Source organism: Chlamydotis macqueenii, chromosome Z (assembly GCF_036417535.1).
Source record: "Chlamydotis macqueenii isolate bChlMac1 chromosome Z, bChlMac1.mat, whole genome shotgun sequence".
Classification (NCBI taxonomy): Eukaryota; Metazoa; Chordata; class Aves; order Otidiformes; family Otididae; genus Chlamydotis; species Chlamydotis macqueenii.
In genome coordinates this window covers 59,977,458-60,001,459 of record NC_141593.1, presented here as the reverse complement: position 1 = coordinate 60,001,459, position 24,002 = coordinate 59,977,458, and the positions used below count along the sequence as shown (strand labels likewise).

Sequence of the window (24,002 nt, the reverse complement as noted above, 5' to 3'; positions counted from 1 at the left end):
AATAACCTTCGGATTCAAAAGAAATGGTTGCAGAAAACAGATCACCATGACCAAAAAACTGTTAACTGCAACAAAAGTACTCAGAACTTCACAAAATACTTTCCAGTCATAAGAGCAGAAAACGATTTGGTAGATTGCACAAGGAAGTGGCAGTGTCTTCATTGCTGTAGGTCTTTAAGAACAAGTGAGACAAGCATCTCTCTCGCATAACCCTCCCCAGGGCACAAGGATAGCCTGGGCAACCTTACAAAGGTCTTTCCGGCCTTCCAGTTCTATACTTCACCACTAATAACAGGTTTTGTTTGTTATCCAACTGCTAAGGTTTTAGGGAAGAGGAGAAGGGAAAATTCCAAGCTGGAATTCATTCAACTGTGCTATATAAACAGGTAATGCTCATCACTACATCTCCCTATAATGATGGTGATTGTTCCTTATCCTACACTAAGCATTAGCTGTCAGCAAATAATAGATGTAAGCATTTCTAGATTTACTAGTTTATTTAGCATCAGATCAGTTATGCAAGCCGCTTACTAAAAATAGACTTCCCACCATCAAAGCATATTCTCATGGCTTATCAGCATTTCCATGCAAGTGCACAAGAAGATACATTGGTCCCAAATACAATACACTGAAACAACAAAGCTGTCAATTTTTCTGGTTCCAATTTCTCTCTGGTTCATTTGCACAGTATCAGAAAAGTTACTACACAAACAGGCTTAGTCTGAAGCAAAAGTGTACAGTTAAACAAGCAGTCCATAAGCTTCCATTTAGTCTCTAACATCTTTGCTAGTACAAGCAAGCAGTGTTGATAGTAAAGGATTTCTTACACATTAAGGAGTAAAAGAAGGAGTCAGGTACACAAGACACGGAGCTAATTTGAGAAAGTCTAATAGACATATGACATTTTTCATTGTTATTGTTAAGAGTCCAGTCGGCATTGCTCTGACATCAACGAGCATCTGTAACGGGCTTATAAAATATGTCATGTTACAAGTCGATAGCACCATTTGTCTATTTGTCTTGGAAGCATCAGCACATACTCTAACCATGCAGCATATACTCTGCTTGAATTAAGAGAAACACAAAACTCCCTGCTTACGGTCTGGCCCTCATGCAGCCTCAAAGTTAAGAGCCAACAGGAGCCTCCAAACCAAGGCCAAGCCAGACAGAAGCCCTTAATGTATCACATTTCTTCAGGTTAAAACCAGCTGAAGCTGATGAGCTCCTTACTGTGGGTCTGGAGCAGCCAGACAGACTCTGCTTGGTGCCTCCCAGGCTTGCAAGGGCATGGTGGTACAGCTCCTTGGGACTAGCAGACTGCTTCCCCCAGGTGAGACTCTTCCCCTCTTCTCCCACTCCCTCGCAAGCTGGATCAGCCACCCTTTCTGTTCTGAAAGACCATCCCATTTCTCTTAGTCCTAGGGACTAGGCTTCACCTTCCACCCCTCCATCCTTCCTTCTCCCTGAGCACCTAATCACTTCAGACTTAACTTTCTCACAAGCACAGGCCTCTCAACACCATGTATTCCACTCAACCAAACCCCAAAACAATGTCCCTTATGGAACATTAAACAAAATTTCTGTTATTTAATCAGAAGCATTAGCATGACTTCTCATGACTATGTGGTGTGAACAAGGAAGTAGTTCCTGTTGTGCAGAATAGCGTGAAGACACAGCTGGAGTTATCTCTCAGCAGCTAGTAGTTTAACTGTTCTTGTTTCTAATTACTTTCCATTAAAAAATCTCTTCGTTTGTAATTACTGTTTCCTTGCAGGCAAAATGGCAAAGATTTGAGCAGAGCAAACAAGGCACCCACCACTAGACTGAGGGCCGTAGGTTGGTGGTGGCATCAGCCTGGGACCCTCTGCAGGATCCCATGTGTCACTCTTATTCCCAAGAAAGACACTTCTCAGGGAGCACACTGCTGCAGCAGCATTTAGAAAATCCTTCAAAGATTTTTTTTTAAATATTCATATAGTCCATTTGCTTAGTTTATAAAATGTTTGACAAACACCTGTTGGCCGTTAAAGACTGCTTCAGACCCCACAGCAAGCTGAGGAAGAGACCAGGAGCCATACTAATAGTATAAAAAAAACCCAGCTTTGATGTCTTACAAATGAGAACAGGGGTCAATGGTAAGGTTTTTCCATCAAGAGCAGCCTGGTGCTTTTTGTGCTACTTTCATAAGCATGGCTGACGGTGATGCCTGGAAAATAACAGAAACCAGAGACCTTGGAGAAAACACTTACAGACTTTTCACCTTATTCCTTGCCCAGACAAAGGTAAGAAGGAGCTCTCTTTGGTGTGCTCCATCATAACATCTTCTGGTGTTTTTGTTGCGGGTGTTTATTGTTTGGCGGTATTTAGGGATTCATGGTAGTGGTTGTGCTCATTCATGTAAAGCCAGCATTTGTAAGTAACACAATCATGCCTGGGGATCTGTTTTTTCCTAGATACTCCGATTCTTGCAGGTATGGTAGCTGTAATTTCTCACAGTGCAGCGCAGCTATTTGGAGCTAACATTTGGAGGAATTTGTGGTTAATGTCTGTAAAAACTGTGCCTTAATCTGCAAAGATATTCTCACACGGGTGCCTTTATTGCTGTGACTAGGCCAATTTATTTAAATGGGCCTAGTCATTTTGGTTAACTTCAAGCAGGAGTGTAAGATGGAGCTTAACAGCAATGTCTCGGATGTGCGGCTCTTAAACAGCCATGGGTCTTTGCACTTTGGTCATCATACACCCTGTTTGCTTAGTTACGTACAGTAATTTGATCAGGTAATTTGATCACCAGACATTTGCAAAACCTACAGCTCCTCTGGCTTGTCCAGGGAGGAGACAGAATTCCTTGGGCAGGCTTAAAATAATATTACTTCATCACAATTAGTGTGGTGCCCAACACTCTTGCTTTGACAGGGGTTGGAAGAGAGCCTCCCTCAGGGCTGCGGTGCCAAGGAGACGTGGATGAACAACTGTTGACTTTGTGTACAATTCATTTAGATTTCCTAGACTAATGAAAATGTTTTCTTTTGGAAGGCGTAGCTCAAAAGGACATGGCAGATGACACTGAAGGCTGATATGATAAATCAGGCCCCTGTGCACGGTTCCGTGGATGAATAAATATATTATCTCTGGGATGGGTCACATGCCATTGAAGCTGTAAGTCATACTCAATGGCTTGACTCAGCTTTTGAGTTATCTGAGTAATGCCTAAAGCCCATGACACAGTAAATTCAATTAGTAGAGCCATCCCAGATCCACCCTGTGTGTACATATGCAGATGCAATAATTGGGTCCACACAGTTTTGTATTATAAAACAGAGAACAAATGGGACCAAGTGTTAGGAACTGGCTTTGCTGTTTTTTCTGCCAACACTGTAAGTGGCAATGCTGCATAAACTATGATACTAAGTATATCAACTTGTATTAAGTAAATGATATTAAGAAGATCATTGGTTATAGCACACATATTTTTTATAGTTTCGAAGCCTGATTGACCTAAACTACATCTTCTCCATGGAAGGAAAAAGATGCTGTTGATGAAGGAGCTTCCTGGTGCTGAGGTGCAGAACCTGGCATGGTGCTGTTCTTGTGCCATTTCGCTCTGAACCCCTCACCCTGAGGGCCGGCAGCTCATACAGCCAAAGCATCTACAACAGTCGAAGTGCCTTCATTTTCTATTGGGAAACTAACTCAAGGAGCTGAATTATTTCCTGGTTCTGTCTGGCATTTGTTGCACAGCACTGGGCTATTTCTGTCAGCCAGGTATAGGCTCTTGAGAAAGGAAGCAGAAGGTGCCAGAAAACAGCATGAGCCTAGGAAGTGGGGAGGGAAAGGAGAAACGCCTCTCCCTGGGTACTAACTGGCAATGACAAATCACACCAAAGGTGGCTCACAGAGGAATATATTTATACTTGACCAGTAAAACCTAGACTCTTTTGGGAGCACGAGCAACTAAAAGAGCAGGAGCGAAACCGTCTGACTAACCCAAGGGCAGCAGCAGGTTTATCAGGGCAGTGCAGCCGAAACCTGCCAAGCGTCAGATGGCTCTTCTCTCACTGACTGGCAGCTGACAGCTCTTCCTCAGTGCCCCACGGGGTCCAGGGCCAGGAAAAAAGAGGAAGCATAAAGGGGAAGAAAAACAACAAGCCATTTGGCCATAATACTTGTTCTTGAAAGCAGAGTTTCAAATGGAAAAACAGAAAAGGTCCCTTTCTTTTAAGCTTTGCTCTTTATGTATCATCATACAACACTCTGGAATGCTGCAGTTTCTCAGGTGGACAGAAAAAAGTAGCTGATGCCATAGGAGGAGCACTAAGCTACTTAATAGGCGGAAATATACCTTGGCCAGTAAACATCTTCCCGATCGTCAGTTCTCAGTCACATGTGCTGTGGGTGGAGCATTGCTGGCAGGAGTCTCCGGTGCAGTTTGGGGCGGCTCTAACCCATCACCAAATGCTGTGCTTGTGTTGTCACCCACCTCAGCCCATGTCCTGAGCATGCAAAAGGATGAGGGCACTGAAGCACTCTTTTCCCAGCTGTATCTTGATATGAAGGAGCTAGAGTTGGGGAAAACTCTGTACCATTCTATCTATTAATCTTTCATACCTTGATATCCATTACACTGAATTTCATTCGGTAATGATCCATGTGTACAAGAATGTTAAACACTTATGGTTTCAATTCCAGCTAACGCTGGCAAAGGGCAAAAGATGACATAACAGATTTCTGCGACTGTTACTGCAGACATGGCTCTTAAGAGACTGTTCAGCAGTCTCTGCCTCTTTTTTGATAAATCTATGTATTTGTGTGCGCATGTCCATATAAATATTTTAATATATATATATCTGTAATTTTATTGATAAGTTCAGAATTGGGCCACTTTGACTATTCCACTCTGTTTCTTCTTCTGTACTACACCTATTCCCACAATAATAACTAGGTTCATGACTGCGTTCGTGTTCTCTGTTCCGCTCTGGAGGGATGAAAGAGCATGCAATGCAGGAATTTTTTTGTTTGTTTGTTTTTGCTGGTTTTTTAGTTATATGCATGTACATCATTCCATCCTTATGTAAGTTAAAGAATTCACACTCCAAGGGATGATCGTCATATTTGCACTGACCCTCCATCAATCTTCAGTGAATTACTCTGGCCAGAAGCTTTCACCTCCCGAACATAAAGCAAATTTTTTTTACTGACTCTCGTCAGTAAAAGTTTATACACGTTCTGGAAATAAGACATTCCAGATATAAATAGACTAGGTAATGATTTTATTCCTATTTTTCTCCTGTTCTTTCCTTATAATTTTATTTTCTTCCTATTTTGAGACGCAGCTGATGGTTTTTGTTCAATGCAACATGGTATTGTGCAGGGGCTTATCAGGGAAGGTAAATTTCTTTATACAAAAGCAGAATTAACTCTCACTATTGTGCTTGTATGTTCTACCTGAAATTACTCTGAAAAGAAGGAAAGGACATTCTTTGAGCTATTATTGTTTTATAAAGTAACTTTAAGGATGTTCTGAGTTATGTCTTTGTTTACCTTTGGTATCTTCAGGACTTGCTTGTACCCCTGCCATTGTGCTCTAGGGCTAACCGTACATCTCGCTTGGTCAGCTTCATTTCTGCTTTCCTCCAATATAGGAAGATATTTTTTGTTACTTGAATGCCATGCCTACATAAGCTATACATTTGTAACCTGAGCACCAGCAAGGTAAACCCAGCCACACAAAACTGAGTTCTTTACCAGGAGAAATTCACAGCCTGTGCACAAGCCAGGGGTCAAGGTACTGCGCTGAGACTTGCGACTGTCCATCACGAGTTGTAGGAGAAGAATCTTTGTTTGGTAAGTGCCGAGGCCTGTCTGCCAGTGAGCCACAGCCTTCTCCAGCCTGGGACTCCCTGCTCATCTCAGGCCCTTCCAAAAACTTTTTGGTTGCCACTTTTGTCCTGCTCTAGTACCACATGGCTTTTCAGAGCACTTTGCTTTATTCAGTCCTTGCACAGGGGATGCTGGTCAGTTTTTGTCACTCCTCTCCAGATGCCCAACAGCCTGCTCGCTTGTGAGCACAGAGCCATTAGCACCCTTCTTCTGAAGCACACACTGTAGCACAAACTTTTGCCTTGATGCTCTTCTGCATTCAGAAGTTTGATTACGGTGTGTCTGTGTCTTTACAGCATGCTTGCACAATGCAAAGTACAAACTTCAGCTAACAAACCAGCACCAGGCTCATGCAGTGCAATCTACCGTGTTGTCTGCAAAATCACAAGTGTTTGAAATGACAAGAAACCTGTTCTGTTTTGGAGGGAATCTTTCTGAACTTGTAAAAAAACCTGTTGTTATGCAAACACAGAACATTGTTAGCGATTTAACAGCCATCAGATCCCCAGTCTAGCTCTCAGATATTAGAGTTTAATAGGCTAATACTACAATCTACCTCTAAAGGAGAAATTTTGCTAAGTTCAAATACTTAAAGAAGGTGGCAAGGCTCCCCCTTTTGTACTTGAAGGACTTTGCTAATATGTTGAACATTTTAAAAACTTAAAGCTTAGGATTTCAACAGAACAGTGCATCAGTAATTTTCAATCTAGTTTATAACCACAGATGTGGAACTGGTCCACCTCCAGTAGTTTTTGGGTGTGTTCATATTTTTCAGCCACAGTAAGAGACTGGTGTTGCACTCTCAAGTCTGATATATGGCAGATGCCACCAGGATGTGATTTTTCACACAAAAACCAATGCATGTAACACTCCTTTCTTCAGTTACATGCATACATCCTAATGCTGCTCTTCCTTCTGTATAGTACTGTCATACGTAAGCCAGGCATAGTACTTTACTGAGTCATATATTGATAATTCATTCAGCACAGACATCCTGATTGTTTCATATTAAGACTAATAAAAGAAAACTAATCAAAAAGACCTGAGGCCCCAGAGCCTTTGTGCAAAAGACTAAGTTGCCTCTGAGATCATGCTGTCATAGAGCAGTCTCCAATTGCATGGTATCAGTTCATAATTATTATATACTATGGTATAATTTAGCAAAGAAGAACTTTAAGAATCAGCTGAGACTACTTTTTAGCTCAACAAACCATGCCTCAGATGAAGATATTTCTGCTTAAGCACCCATAGATGTGCAATGACTGTGCAGTTGGCTCCACTTCTGCAGATGCGAAGCAACTATCCCAAATAAAGGAGGAAATATTACAGAAATCCAGCCTCTCCTGTCAAACCTCCCCACCAAATGAACTTTGAATCATAGAATAGTTAGGGTTGGAAGGGACCTTTGAAGGTCATCTAGTCCAATCCCTCTGCAAGAAACAGGAACATCTCCAACCAGATCAGGCTGCTCAGAGCCCTGTCCGACCTGGCCTTGAATGTTTCCAGGGATAGGGCATCCACCACCTCTCTGGGCAACATGATCCACTGTTCCACCAGCCTCGCTGTAATTCTTTTCCTTATATCAAGTCTGAATCTTCCTCCTCCTATTTTAAAACCACTGTGCCTCAGGCTATCACAACTTGGCTGGCTCCACCACTATAACTGGGGGAGGAAACCTGTGGCTGAGAAATCTTTGTCCTGCAGTCACCTGGCAGGAGACAAAGATAGTAAGAAGTAAGATAAGTGGATGTATCTATCACCTTCTCCAAAGTGATTAGTCTTACTGTACTTGTTTTCAAGAGAAAATCTGCAAAAGTGTCTTGTTGGCCTGTTCACAGCTGCCATGCCCCCACCATCTCTTTCAGCTGACCTCAGAGTGTGTCACCTGGGAAAAGGATGGATGCAGGTACTTTAAGTTTTAACTGTGCTTAATTAGCAAACCTTTTTGTACAAGTTCAAAAAGTTATAAGAAATGGATAAAAAAAATCTCAAGTACAGTACATTCGTTAGCATGCATTCTCACCTAGCAAAGACAATATCTTTAATCTTCGTTTCTATATTAATCTAGATTTCATTTTATTTATCAAACCTACCATATGAATAACATTGTATTACTCTTTACTTTCATCAGGAAATGTAGCTACTGAATGTTTTATTAATGACTTGTTTTCTAAGTAGCTGATATACTTTTCAAGGCAAGTTGTGCAAGGCCTAACTTAACATAAGGACAATTAAAGAAAAAGAGGAATGTGTTCAGGTGTTAGGTAACTATCAGTATTAAAAAGTTTCACAAACACAAATGACATCGTTGTACATCAGGTTCTTTTTGCCATTTCTGTAATATATCAATAACATTACGAAATTCACGTGCTATCAAAGTGATAACAAACAAATGTAAATGGTCGTACATACTGATGCATGTTAGTTTTTCAATTCCTATCAATTATGTTCAACAAAAAAATCAAGATAGATAACTGAAGAGCCTGACCCTAATTTACAAGCTGATCCATGCACACAGCTTTTAACTTAAGATACAGGAGTTCTGGGTGGATGCAAGATCTGTGCTGATGGATCACTTTACAGGAGGGGTCATTTGTATGGAAAATCTGGACTAGTTATACTGACAAGTGGAAACCAGCTACTCATGAGGTGAAACTATCTGGGAAGCAATTAGATCATACTACTTGCTCCTAGACCTCGTATAAGAGCGTTTCCCCAGAGCAAAATCATTAAGTTGTGGAATAGCTTCCTTCAAGCATTTACAACTCGTATAATTGCAGATTATTCCCTTTGGCCTTATAAAAACTTCTTCTAGCTGCACAGTTTAGAAATTAATGAATAAATATAATACTATTTCAAAAATTTGCATCTACTCTAATCCCCTTTTAGTCTATAATTTTGTTTTGCTAACACTTTACTAGAGAATGAAATGGCAGAAATCTGAGCAATTTTGGTTGTCATTAAAATACTGTATATAAACAGGAAGTCAGAATAAGGCATTCTCAACACAAACTTGAGGAACATACATTTTCATGCCCAGTGGAACTAACATTTCAATCTCTTCCCAGAAGTAGTGGAATGTTTTTTGCATATAAATCCCCAAATACTTTTTCAATTTTACAGATAAAAAGCATTATTTCATACATCAGTTTTAAAAGCATCGGCTTGATATTTCCTTCCGCTTCATCTGCTGCAGGACTATGAACCTGGAAGGAAGCAGTTCAAAGAAACTCACGACATATAGAAGACACTTACTTCCATAAAACCAAATTAAATAGTATTTTGTTTCAAATGCCATCTAGAAACACTGGATAGATGTATATGAAATATATGCATTATGGTAGGTAGTTATTGATCCCCATGTTTTTACCTGCCGGTATTACTGCAAATAACACTGTTTCCATGACATGCCTTATGGAACAGTTTACTATTTTCATAAGCAGTCACATGCATTGAAGGTAGGATCACCAGCCAGTGCATTTGGCACCCCAAAGCAGAACCAGAGAGGCCAAGCTTACGAATCAATCTTGCTGAATGACAAGTTAGCTGGTGTATGAAATGACAGATCTCAGCTGAAACAAGGAAGCACATTGACCTAAGACATTTCTTCTGGAGCTGCTTCTGCTTCCTGAGTGGGTTTCTCTTCGGTTTTGCCATCATGGACGGGAGATGGGTTACGGCTGGGCTTGTTGCTTTCATGCGTGCTGTGACCGCTGGCGCTGCCAAGACGAGTTGATGCCACCACAGCTTTTACTGCAGCCTGAGAAAGAGAGGATCATGCAAACATTCCTTAAAGGACACAGTCCGTCAGCACTGTAGCCTTAGCATCATCACATTAGGGGATGTAATACGCTTAGTCTTCATATAATGTCACATTTGGATACCTGCCTGGGCCCAGACAGATTTAGAAGGCCACCAGAAATACCAGATTGCGGTTTAAAATTGCTGCTTTCACAAGGTTACAAGTTGGCCAACATGAACAGAATCTTTTTTTTTCAACTGCACATGCTGCATTTTTTTTAGAAACTACTGCAGATCACCCATGTTAAAATTACATGGTAAAAATAAAGTTATCTTCAATTATAATAATAGCAGTATTATCTCTGATTATTCCATGAAAAGTTCACAAGGAGAAATGGTATTTATCACTATTGCATATGCCAAGCACAATGGTACAAAGCATATGGGCATCTTCTTATGTATATATATAAATACACATTGGGGATGGGCTCTCATATCACATAAAATGTCACAAAAAGAAAATATGCGTTAAGACAGTTATCTTAGCCTTTTCCTTGAAGAGTTTTATTGCCTGAAAAAACAAACATACAGAGGTGAAGAAAAGAAACACGAAGAGAGGTTCGGAGAGGTTTGGAAAGGAGAGGAGAGGAGAATATATGCTATTGAAAAAACAGACTACATAAACATTGGCAAGAAAGAAGAATCAACTAATACAGACTATGAAGTTGAAGTATAAGGCATGAGCCAATAAAAGTGACAATAATTTTGAAAGTGGGAATCTAGACCTCAAAGGAAAAATCACAGACATCCACATTAGTGGTGAGAGAACCCTGGACAACAGATTACAAACAGAACACTGAATGATATTATAATGTATAAAGACACATTTAATATAATTTAGTCCCATTAGCCATGTGGATTTTTATAAAACAAATCCAACACAATCTATGAAAAAACAAATAATGACTGAGTCCTTTAGAGTTATTCTTTAAAAATATGTCTTTATGTAAAGAAAGCCTGCTGCTGGATTTGTATTGTGGGAAAGAGAGGATAATTTTCTATTCTTATTAACAAAACAACAACTAAAGCATGTATGCACTACTTGGTTTTCTGCGTTGTTCTTGGGTTTTGGACACAATTAGTTGTCTAAAAATTTATGGTTCATTTTATACATATGCATGTGTAAAACTATTAACTCTACAATATCTGCTAACTCTAGTTAATTATCTTAATAATTGGAGATTTGGTCATTAAATCTTTTATAGAAAAGTAATGAAGAAATAAACTTACAAAAAGCAACAGCTTTTAAACACAAAGTATAAAATGATTAACTATAGGGATTTAAATAAATTTGGCTTCAAAAAAAATCTCATTGCTGATTAAAGGTGTAAAAATATAAACAGAATCCAAATCAGAACATGCAAAAAGGGCACACATTTCTGTGTGACCTTCTGGCAAGGAATGTAACAGCTCACTTAGAAATAATGAAATTTATTACTCTATTCATGGTTTGAAATAATTTTGATATAACAACATTGCATGACATCTTCACTGAATACACAGCAATCCTGCTGTAAGGCTACAGAAATCTTTCTGAAGAGAACAATGTTAGTAGACATGTTTAGTCAGTTCTGCATGGACAAAGCATCACTGTGAATTATATCTAGTGTTTGAGACTTTTATAAATGACATGAACTTTTTTTCTTTGCCCTGTAGAGATTCTCTGTCACAGTTTCCTAATAATACTGACAAAAATGAGCAAAACCAAAGGTAAGGGTCATTATGAATTTGGTTTTGCATGAGGTTTGTAAATCTCTCAGGCAAGATGCTATTACTCTCATGCCCCAGGGCTACAAGAGCAGCTTCACTGTAGCTGTTGGTAATAATTTCTCTCACTCCCTGGGAGTCTCTCACAAGCAGACACAAATCTTTAACAACCGAAGAAAGGATTAAGGGAGAAGAAAGTTTTCCAATGTTATGTCACTTAGATGCCCAGCTGCCTGCTGTTTGCACCTAAAAATGCTTCCCTGCTTCTTCTCACAGTAGACATGTAGACTAGATGCTAAAGAAGCATACCAGTCACTCAAAATCTAATGGTATTTTCAGGACAGGTCCTACTTGCACTGCTGCCTTGCAGTGCTTACTTTCCAGATAAAGAATACTATTGCACATTTCCTCTCAGAGGTACTTGGAAATGCATGTTTTGTACCAGTTAATCTCAACCGACATGTTTTACGGACCTACACATCTGAAATGCTGACTGCAGATCAAACAGAAGCAATGCTTAAGCTCCTACTTTGTATTGATATGTATGGAAACTGAGAGTGGCTTACAGATGAAAATACGCTACAGTAGAATAAATATCTTCCTTATTTCTGGATAGTCATGAAGAAGCTACTCAGAATTTTGTTCTTTCTGTTCAGTACTCTAAGGATGCACAAGCAGTACAGGGCAGAGAGATGGAGAGAAGCAAGGAGGGAAGAAAGGAAAGACATTTGTGAAAGCTCTCAGGAGTTCTGTCTGTGAAGACAGAGTTTTCAAACAACTTCAGAACTTTTTTTTTTTTTTTTTTGGCTGCAGACATTAACTAAATCAACTTCAACCTTCCCATCTTCATCAATCATCTTAAATAAAAAGCTCCCATACCACTATGGAATGTTGTCCTGAAAAATGTGCAAAGTTTCTGTAAGGCTACTAATTTAATTGCCTGCTTTCATAGCCAAAACAGAGACTACACCCAGTGACTTACCTTAAGTTTACGCCGGGCATTGAATTCTTGAAGTTTCTTTTGTGCATTGTCCATATGTGCAAAGTTTGCTGCCTTCCCTGTGACCCATGGGTGCTGCAAAGCCTGTACTGTTGTGAGGCGTTTCTTGGGGTCTAAAACAATCAGTTTTTTAACCTGCATCACAAGGAAGAAATACAGAAGACTATTAACCTTATTTTTAATTTACATTTACCAAGCAGTGCATTTTGGGGCTTTGGTGTTAGTTTGGAAAGCATCTTAGTGACACCCATTCTAAGAAACCAACAAGAATTTGCATTCAGGTCTTTGCATGTATTTTTTTTCTAGCATTTCTTGATCCTCCATAAATATAATCTGAATAAGACAGCCTCTGAATAAGTGGGAGGAGAGGAGAAAAAGAATCAACGTGTTACCAACATTTGTAAGAGTTTGTACCAATGCAGCTCCTGTATCTGCCGTAGGCTGTTGTATGTCTGAATTGTCACATAAATCTTAACGTACTTCTCAAAACACCCGCAGGCAGGCTGTTCTCTTAGCAGTATCCTCACTTTTGGATTTGGACAAGGTCTAAACTGGATTAGAACGTTCAAATTCTAGTTTATGTAACTCAAGCAGACTTGTACTATGCAGTTACTGACAGGTACATTACAAATGAAATGTTATTTTCAGTCACTGTAAAACCTAACGTACACATAAATTAAAAAATACTGCACAAGTATTTCTGTCTTAGTTCACTCTGACACTAGTGCTGTTCATGCCATCCTTTCTGTTATTGAGACCAGGGAAGCTGCACCTCTCCAAACACAACAGTAGGACATTTTTGGGCTAAGACAAAAGAGGTCAAGTTAAGCAACTCACTTCAACAGAACACCCCAGAACTGGTCACAGCATGGGTTTGAGAGCCATGGGCTTCATCCTTATCTACAACTTGCCATACAGTGTTCAAACCTGAAACACTGAGCTTTACTGTAGCAAAATGGTAGGGACTGATTTGGACCAAAGCTCTCTGTATATGGTGAATGAGCAACTTTGCTGCAGGCTGCAGTTTATCTGGGTTTTGATGACACAAGGCAGTAAATTATATTTTTTTAACCACAGAAAAAACTTCACATCTAATACAACAACAAAAAAGTACTTTGAACTTCTACAGTCCTTCCATTTGAGGCATCCTGAAGTACTTCACAAACACTAACTGTGTAGTATTTTATTGCCCAGTTTGTATAAGTAATATAGAACTGAGCATTTGTGTCTTCATTGCTAATGAAATAACTGAATTGGGCAAGTTATTGTTGACTAAAAATCAAATTGAAGCATACCTAGCTTTGCAGATCAGTATCTCCTTTCCTTTACCCAGTAACAAAACAATACAGTGCAGATAGCACTCCAGCCCTTGCGTTTTGCTAGTGGATCATATTTAAAAGTAATGATCTTCATCTGCTGAGAAAAAGCTTAAATGGACAGAAAAAAGCTGTCAGTGAAAGTAGCGTTGGGAGGGGCTTCACTCCTTTTTATATTCTTCCTCCAAATTTCAGACTTGACAACTGCACAAAATACAGGAGTTGTTTCTACGTTCCCCTGAAGATGGCTTCTCTGTAAAGAGGAACGATGAAACACCTCAAAACTAGCATGAAAGGCAGGCATAGAGAAACACTGTGATGGCTGCCAACAATCTGTGGCTTAGTTCACAGAAGGACCTGAACATCCATGGTTTCGAGTGAAAAATTACAGCACTGGACTAACGGAGGATATTTAATAGCCCCATAATATATCAGAGATAAGAAGAAAAGCAAGGAGACCTATGAACAGTTAATTAACCAATTATTCTGCTCCCACCCCAAAATGAACTCGCTGTCTCAGTGGGAGTAATACTAGCCAAATATGTACCAGCAAAGATACTTTGGGCTCATTTTTGCTTTACTTACTAAATCCTTGGCATTCAGAGACACATCATCCCACCAAGGAGACACAAAGTCATATTCACAGTTCAGGATCCTCTTAAACATGTACTGATCTCCTCTTTCATCATAAAATGGTTCAAAGCCACAAAGTCTGCAAGGATAAAAAATAAAGAAATTTATCAAATATTAATTAGTCTTGGGTTGTTAGAAACAGTTCCTAGTATTATCTTTCCATACTTCATATCCTGTATGCCACTTTGGAAAACAAGACCTGGATGTACTTACGAACTGCTGCTTCTGCAGAGCAGAGCAAAATGTGGTCATAAGCATGCATAAGCACTGGGAAAGGCTGATCAAACTGTAAATTTTCCATTTTCATATGTCTGTAGTTGGAACTGTTAATATAGAGACTTACCATAAAAGTAGCCACGCAACAGTTGATATCTGTTTACCTTCTACATGCCAATAAATATATTCTAGCAGCTCTTTGCTCTACTGGTGTCAGGCTGAAGTCCCTTGGACTATTTAATCATTCTTCAGTCTGAAATCTTAGCTCATCCCTTCTCTCTCCTGTGAGTCTTCTCCAGTTGTGTGTCTTTTTGAAGTGGGTGCAAATACCATTCAGCATGGGCACACCATGGAGTTGCAAATTAGCGTAATGATGTTTTCTATTTTAATCTCAATTTCTTTGCTAACAATTCCTGACCTTGGATCTGCTTTTCTGGATTGTTCAAAAGCACAGAGTTAACGTGTCCATACAGAAATTATCAGAATCCCTGCAACTCTTTCCTCAGGAATAGGAATTAGCTACCAGGGACTGTTTTTTTTTTTATTATGTTCATTACTATACATTCTTTCATCCTATCATCCACAAAACGTAAAAACCTTTGGCAGGTTTTAATAATCAGTCCTTGTCTTTACTTAGGTAGCCTACATATTATAAAAAAAATTTGCAATCTCACTAATGATTGCATTTATTAATATATTGAATAATAGAGAACCTGACACAGAACGACACTGCTGGCTCTGGGTAAAGCAAACTCATGGAAGTGGTTTCCATTTATACAATGTCCTTTCATGTCACTTCATTGCACTTTAATAATAAAGTGCACACATAATCAGACGTTTTAAAGTTAATTTCCTATTCAACCACCAAGTTTCGGAGCTAAACAAAAAGTCTATCTGCTACTCTGCCTCCAGAAAATGCAACAACCAACAAGATAACAGGAAAACAACAGCAAACCATAAAGAACAAGACAGCAACTAATCTAGAAAAATTACCCTTACATTTTAAGTTGTTTTTATATTTTTAAGCCCCATTAGTGTGCTTGGTGTCCTGAAAAAGGAGACAGATGCTCAAGGAAGAAATGTGGTTCTGGGAGTGGTGTGTAGCCGTGGGTGGAACAGCTGTATCACTTCGCACTACTGAAGAGGAGAAAACCTCCACTGTAAGCACATTCTGGGCACATTATTAATTGTCAAGTCTGGCAGACATGGATTAAAACACAAACCTTCAAAATACCTTGTGCTCCAGTAGGTGGGAGCCAGGCACAGTCCCTCTGCTGCGCCCCCCGCCGTTTGCCTGCCTCTCCCAGCACCATTTCTGAGCTTGCTTCAGGACGGCTCCTGTCCCTCTGGAGCACCCTTGCTGAGCAGGGTTGTTGGGCCACTAATTGGTTCAGCCAAAACCAGCTTCTGGATACCAGGTAACTGATGACACACAGTGAAACTATGCTTAAGGCTTGCTGTGACTGTGTTGGAAGTCTTCTACGTGATTCTCTATTTACTCCTGAAAATATTTTCATCATAACTCACTACAATCACCTACTGTTGTCTTATTAATGTTTTCTATGGATACGCTTCTACCTAGAAGAATTTCCAATTCAGCAGACAGATTTTTCACTACATGCCAAATTAGATGAATGAAACTAGAGGTGTGATGATAAATTAAAACTCTTAAAGGGTAAGACCCAGTGTGGTTGCTCTTGCTTTAATTTTATTATGAAATTTCATTTTATTATGCCTATTCTTTTTAAAACAATTACCTACCAAATAAAGAAAAATCAATGTAAACAGCTTCAAAATCAATTTGAAATGCCCAGACATTGTTTTGTGCCCTTTCAAGTAAGTTAGTAAAAAAAACCACCTTTAATTAAATCCATGCATTTTTTACTACAGGCAAAGCCTCTGTGTTTGTTGACCACTATCTGCATCTCAAATGTGCAGCAGCATTTTTAACCTGCTGTAGATATACAAAAAGACTGGTCTTCTTGTTAAAGCTAAAGGGAAGAGATAGTCAAGTGGACTTGACTAGCACCCTTTTTGCCTGGCTTGTTCCTGTAGGTGAAATTGAATTTTGAGAGGGAGAGGATCAGAAGGAGGAAGAAGTAGAGGAGTACCTGTACTGGTGGTGTCCCACCCAGAGCAGGAGCTCACACACTTGTGTTTACACCAGTGCAGAGGTTAATGTGGCTTGGGAGCATCTCCTGAACAGCCAGAAGGTTTTGACAGGCTGCATATAGCAAATGTCACTCCACATATTCAAACAGGAATCTGCTGTGCATTCTCTTTTTGAGCTTGCCTACACCTGAAAGCAAGTTCTGCCTAACGAAGGCTCTCAGTTTCAAGTATAACAGGTATCCCTGAATTGCTGAATAACTAGGCAAGCCCATGGCTTAATCTAGGTATCTTTGTAAAGGACAACAAAAAGCACCTCTCCAATCTCAGGGACAGCCCTGCTGGCAAATTTCATATGTCTCTGCCACACGTGGACAGCTAGAACTGAGGAGAAATGATTGCCTGGAAGGCAATATCTGAGATGTGATCTTCTGCAGACTTGAATCAGGCCTTGAGACAAAGATTCACATTTTAAAAAGAGCAGATAACAAAACGGCAAATAGGAATACTGTAGCCTATTATTTACAAGCACCCAAAAGGAGAGTTGTGACTTACCCGAAGCTTATGTACAAAACAAAATATGTTTTCTGATATTTCCATCAGAGTGTTTATATATCCTTACACATACTTTAGTATAAACCCTAGAAAATAAAATTATTTCTTGGCAAAAGACGTAAAGAAAATAACTGTACTATTACACACTGTACTTTCTGGACACAGTTAATGAGTCCTTGAAGGAGAAAGAAAATGGCCTGGATGTATAAAATCCTCCAAATCTTTAATGTATATGTGTAAAATCCCATTTTCTTCTAATAAAAGGCATTCTGCAAGTATCGTATACAACTACATAAGCCAGCTTAGCATTGATGTTGTCAAGGGAATAAATGAAGTTATTTATTCTCCCATGAAGAGAAGTATCAATATATCAGATACAATTTTCCCTTCTCAATAAGACTCTATCAATACAATAAAATAATTACAGTGCTTACTAATTGAATTAGGATTAGCCAAATCAAGATGCAGACAAAAGTGCTTACCTTTAGACAGAACTGTTTGAAAATTTTGGTCTATAGTTGCAACTTCAGTTGCTTACAGCCCTCTGTCCACTGTGTCTCATGTTATCTTGTAAGAAGTGGGAACACTTCAACACTAATCATTTAACCCCCTGGACTGATTTGCAGACAATCCAGGGCTGTTCCCTGCCTCCTGGCTGAGATGCTGCTAGACAGCAAAACTGATGCTGCACCTGGAGCTGTAGCAATGTCTGTGGCTGACACAGATGGTGCAGCTGCATTTGGGAATATTCACAGGCACCGTGAAACTACTGCAAGTACCTTTACTTCTCCTTGTCCCATCTGTAGTTGAGAAGCTACTTAGGATCATAGTATATCTAGTATATCTCACAGTTTGCCTGAATGAGAAAAAAAACCCAAAAGATTTGATACTTTCTGACGCTTGTATGCTTGCATTTTTGGTTTCAGCAGCTTTGCTGCTGTTCATTCACATTAATAGGACAATTCTGCACAGACCTTGCTGCTGTTCAGAAAGAAGTGTTATATTTATCAAATATATACCCTGAGTGTTTTTCCATGCTCCTCTAGGATTTGACCTACTTAAATAAGATTAGGAATACCGTAATTAAAGTTCAGGATCTGGCGTTTTCCAATGACACAGCTCACAATGTCATAAAAACCTGCAGGTGCTCACGAATGAGCCACTCCATGGCACTGTCTGCACTTACAGGATGTAGGTGATAATCCCCAGGGACCACATGTCCACTTCAGGGCCGTAGGCACATCCCCGTAGTATCTCTGGTGCTGCAGATGACAAAACACTAGTCAATAAGATGAAAGTTGAATGCAGAAATAACAGTCACAAAGTCAATTTAAACTCTGTGCACACCCCTAAGTGTCTTTTAAAAAGTTAAGGCCTGCTTCTTTAAGCCCTTAATCAGGCAAGTGATTCCTTTCAGTGAGTATAAAGCAACAGAAGTCATGTCCAAGCACAGCCAGAATAAAACCAAACGTGGGCTTTGGTTTCAAATTGCTTTTTAGGCTTGTGAAAGGAACCACAGGAAGCTACAGCAGCACTGGAGCTGCAATGTGATGAAGGAGGTGGTACTTTTACTTCAGTATTTTACTTCTTTACTTGGAACTTTATTTAGGCTTTATTTTTGGTGTTCTGTTTCAATTGTAAGGAAAGACAAGACCATTTCAGGCAACTGCTTTTGCTGCAGTGTGGAGCAGGCGGAAAGGCCAGGCAGCCTTGGGGAACTCCAGCTCTGCAATGGTAAAGAGGAGTTAATCTCTGCCCAAGCAGCTGGACAGACACATCTGGAGGAAAGCAGACCACCACATCCCTCAGACAGTATCTGTTGCTGCTATGCGTGACTGAAAATGTGCATGGTCGCACACTCAAACCGCGATGTGCCTACCTCAAGTGTTCCCAGCCCCCATGGCCCCAGGGCTCGTCGCCCTGCACACCCTCCAGGTTTGCCTCTGACCAGGCACACCTCCCTGGGCAAAGTTCCTGCAGCAGCAGGATGAAAATGCCACATAGAATCATCTTCCATGGAGGAAATGGAAGTGGTTGATACTGGGGGAGGCAACCTTGAGACCCTTCCCTCCCTTACCCCTTTTGGCCACAGAAAAATATATCTGACTAATTTGGAAAAAATAACTAAAAAGACACTGCTGAGCCACACTTCCATGCATCAGTAGCCCTTCTCAGCAATGCATCTCTTCACCTTCCCACATGACACTTTCACAACCATAAGCAGCAGGGCCAAGAAGGGCTGGGGCTTCCCAAAATGTACAACGGCTCCCTGCTCAGCCTGAAGCTTTGGTTGCCTGTCAGGACTGACCCAGGCTGCCAGCACACTCCTGCTTTGCTCGCAGCCCGTGGGAGGTCTCTGTTGGGACAGTTCACTTTCCCGAGTAGCGTGCTGCAGTATTCCTGGGGGAGCAAGGCTCCCCCAAGCATGATTTTAATGAGAGTATACACAACTTCCTAACAGCCTCTGGGCAGCTGGCTCAGACTTCTTCAACCTACCTGAAGGATTTACCATGTAGGGAACACATCGGGCATTTTTACAAAGCATTGATATAGAAGAACGTTAATCACTAGGTTGGCTACATAGCACTTGTACAGCTGGCAGCTGGGCACACACAGCCTCTGGGCTGCTGGCTCAGACTTCTTCAACCTACCTGAAGGATTTACCATGTAGGGAACACATCGGGCATTTTTACAAGGCATTGATGTAGAAGAATGTTAATCACTAGGTTGGCTACATAGCACTTGTACAGCTGGCAGCTGGGCACACACGTGCCAGTCTAAGCCCAGACTTTCTCTGACTCCTTATTCTTCTGCTAGGTAAACTAATGAACAGAGAGGGCCTGTTTTTGAGAAGGAACATCAGATCCCAACTGATTTTAACTCAGGCCGACCGGTAGCTATCAGGACAGTCTACAGGCAAAGCAGCCAATGGCCTCAGAGAAAGAGATGTAGACGGACCAAGAAAAGATATTTTAACCACTGTTTTCCCTGCCATGTTTGTTAATGCCATGTGTGATTAATAGGAAGTAAATAGGACAATTCTTCCATTTAATAGCCAATATGCTTCCTCTTCTAGAGAAAGCAATGTTTCTTGGGATGTCTTCTCGCTCAGGATAAGGGCAGAAGACACTTTCTGCCCTTCTTTTGCTTTTCTCCTCCTTCCATCTCAGTTTTGTAAAATGGCCACAAAGGAGACCAAAGATTTGTATATACAGGTCTGCCTTGCTATCTGGACTGTGATTACATAGTCACACATCTTATAAATATGATTTTTTAATATTTACAGAAGTTTGCTTTTGGTGATTGGATTTGACTCATAAGTTGCTGTTAGTTTAGACATTGGCCATAACAGACTGATCATGAATCACTGCTCTGCACTGGCTTATTTTTATGTGGAACTCTTGTAAATCACTTACGCCCTTCTTGTTAAGTTCACCGAAAGCACAAGGTCTCAGCAAGTTAAGTTCTTTGTGCCCATCTTCTTGCTTTCAGTCCTCTGCATCACTTTGCACATGCTAGGGATGGTAGATTGGCAAGTCCTGATGCCAAAGTATCCAGACTCCAGTATGTGTTTTTGTTTTGCTGTATCCTTTCTGGAGAAGCTGTTGATAGCTGGGAGGGCAGGATGTGGGAGTTGGCAGTCTGAGACTATCAATTATTCATAGCTTAATTTGGCATTTCCACAATATCCCTCCTGTGTTTCCTCCAGTTCTGGAAAGACATGCTTGAATATTTTCCAGGCACCAGGAATTCTGCATGGTCAGTTAACTCAGGTCATAAAGCAAGGATTGCAGGTCCATATCTATAGGCACAAAGCTCCTTTCTTCTCTTCTCAGCAGAGACATTCAGCCTCAACTCACCAAGTCATCCCTACTCTGAGGGCTCTTCTATGGGAACAAACCTTGTCCTATTTTTACAGTATGCAAAGACAGGCATTAAAACTGCTGAATATTAACTACAGTTTTATGGCATTTGTAGTATCACTGTCATGAGAGAAGACAACCAGAACATTAATAGCTAATACATCAAGTACAATTTCACAAAACTAAGCAGACTAGAATTCAGTGCTACTCTAAAGCATATTTGGCACCTGTGTGTGCTTGGCAGAGAATGTTCTACAAGGTAATGGACATGACACCTGAATTGCATGATCAGCTGTGCTACGAGATAACAGAGTAATCTTATGGTCTTCTCCAATGTCCTCTTTCCTTTGCTTCTACAGTTATAAAAACAATTGCCAAGTCTTTAGCTTCCACGTGGCTTGGCTCAGCTCTGTCTGAAAGCCCCCCAAGATGGTTGCCACCCAGCACACTCCTAGCAACTTGCAGCCTCTTGTAGGAGCCCATTCAGGATCTAGAGGTCAGCAAGAATGTCAGGGACAGGTTTCTCCACAAGATCACATTAGTTGCTGGAGGCGAGTATCTGCCTCGGGAAGACCAGCAGGCTTGCCCTGGTGTAAACCAGATCACCAGCCTCCCTGGCCATGAGCTGGTTTGCTGACATGGAAGTGCCTTGCAATGAAGGGCGAGCAGACTGCAGAGGCAGTTGCAATCCTTTTCTGCTGAAGGGGCTCCTTCTTTTGTGTGTTCTGGCACTGGAGGATCCTTTTCTGGCTCGTTTTCCAGTTCTGGGAGTCCAGGTGAGCTTCTGCATGTGACCAGGAGCCAGCTGTCCCTGCTCTGACAGAGAAGCTGTCCACAAAGGTGCTGTACTGGGTGCCCATGATACATGGGATGCTCCCTTGAAAACTGCCACGCGCTCTGCCAGGCTCCATCCAGCTGTTGGCTGCTCAGCCTCGCACAGCTCAGCACCGCCACAGGAAACCAAGCCAGAACCCCTCCGACCCAGGGATGCTGCTGATGAAGAAAAGTCTGGTCTGTGCAGGGGATGGCCAGGCTGGGCATGTTCTCTTTGGCAGCAGGATGAGCTCCCGCTGCAGCCCTGCAGGCAGAGTGAAATGCTCCGACCCCATGAGGGAACAACCACCGGGGCTCAGAAGCATCTTTTAAATTATTTTTTTCAAGATCAGTTGTATGCTTGCTTTTTCCCTGCTGCGGGTGGGCTATGTGCTTGAACTCTGTTTTTAGATTTTGGATTTTTTGGGAGGTTGGTTTTAGTTCTATCCTCTTTGGGTTACCGATATCTGACATATAGCATAGCTATGACATGGTTTGCCAGATGTTATGCGTATGACAACTGTAGCGTTCACTCTCTGCCTCACTTATTTTCTCCCCAAAGCAATAGAGAAAAAACCCACATTCGTAATTATTCATGGACTGTTACCAATACTATGTTTTTCCACTTGCTTATCAAAACCTTTCTTTCCCATACGACGATGAGGGAACATATTTTTACCTAAATGTGATTCTATAGAAATTTGTTTTAATTTGAAGTATCAGTGGTGGTTTTCTTGCATTCAAATTAGATGCCTTACATTATCAAAAGCTGCGAGACTGAGAAGTATGAACTAGTTGTGATTTTGGAAAAAACGGAAACATGTAAGAACAGGACACTGAGATGAAACTCATAGTTTCTAAACTTTGTGCATATCTTCAGAGTTAAACAAGTAGAAAGTGTCCTTAAATGTCATCAACTGAAAAATACAAACCCAACATCATTAGGTATATAATTTCCTAATTTCTGAACTACTAAAGGAATTAAAATTACCATCCTTGTGTAATACAGTGCTAAGCTCACAAATTAGATGTTTGCTCTGAAGTAATCCATAAACTCAAGCTTGTTGAAGTTTTGTGAATGCACAGGCAAAATAAAGTCATGTTGGTAAGCAGCAGTTCATGCTGACTCTCACTCTCCTGGTAAAACTGAAGCAAACCTATGATTTTGATCTTATTTTGCTTAGGAGAAAAGAGGATTAGTTAAAAGTGCCAAAGCCTTTTTCCTGCTGAAAGAGATGACTAGATCTACACCACTCACCCCAGTTGACAAGATCTGCCACAAAGTGCTCCTTGATATTGCACTTATAATGGTGTTATACAGATTCCACTCCAGCATGGACGAGAATTGTCTGAGTCAAGCCTGCATTTAAAACCATGTAGTTGCTGAAATGTTTAGGGCATTAATTTATAACCTCACTCTCAGGAATAATTTTATTTCCTCTATGTTAAAAAAAAATTACTTCAAGATAAATTCACTGTAAGCAATATTCAAATATTCATAATTGTTATGAATTCTATAAATTTTTCATGCTTTCCATTATGCCTTCCATAGTCCAAATTTCTGCTGATGCCTCTCCAGTATTATTTTAGCAATTTCAGCATTCTTGTGATAGTCGAACTATTTCCATGCAAATAATGAACTTGCACCGTAACATATGTTTTGACTATTAAACTTTGGTGCTAGAGAATATAAGTTTGGAAAAAACTAACCTAGTGCCAGTTCTGAATTTCAGTTTTTTATTTCTGCTTTTTAGGGGCTTTTTGAATTTTGACTTTAGGAAGAAGCATTTCACGTGGGAAAGAGAAAATGTAACATCATTACATTAAGTGCAGCATACTGTAAATAATAAAATAACGTACCACAGTACCCTGGGGTTCCACAAACTGTCTTCATGGTCACCTGATCTTCCACAATCTTGGAAAGTCCAAAGTCAGCTGTTAAGATTGTTTAGAAATATTAATATTCTTCCATCTATATCACTTTTTAAACATTGTATATGTAATTAAATGAATATTTATACATTAAACGAACAGTACTATCATTTACAGAGATAAGAATCAACTTGAAATCTACCCAGACTGCAATCCAGAAGCAAAATTTGTCAATAT

The 24,002-nt window shown here is 40.3% G+C and overlaps 1 protein-coding gene across 1 annotated transcript in view; it reads right to left on the bottom strand.

The window, feature by feature from the left end:
* Positions 1-478: 478 nt before the first annotated feature.
* The window catches only part of CAMK4 (calcium/calmodulin dependent protein kinase IV), a 177,223-nt gene continuing 153,699 nt past the window's right edge, over positions 479-24,002 (bottom strand). Inside the window, exons 7-12 of the mRNA XM_086771205.1 lie at positions 23,754-23,828; positions 18,404-18,479; positions 14,290-14,416; positions 12,371-12,523; positions 6,896-9,640; positions 479-6,468 (exon numbers count right to left, since the gene is read on the bottom strand). Coding sequence (XP_086627331.1) covers positions 9,476-9,640; positions 12,371-12,523; positions 14,290-14,416; positions 18,404-18,479; positions 23,754-23,828 — 596 coding nt within the window. The 3' untranslated portion in view covers positions 479-6,468; positions 6,896-9,475. The remainder of the gene's footprint in view (positions 6,469-6,895; positions 9,641-12,370; positions 12,524-14,289; positions 14,417-18,403; positions 18,480-23,753; positions 23,829-24,002) is intronic.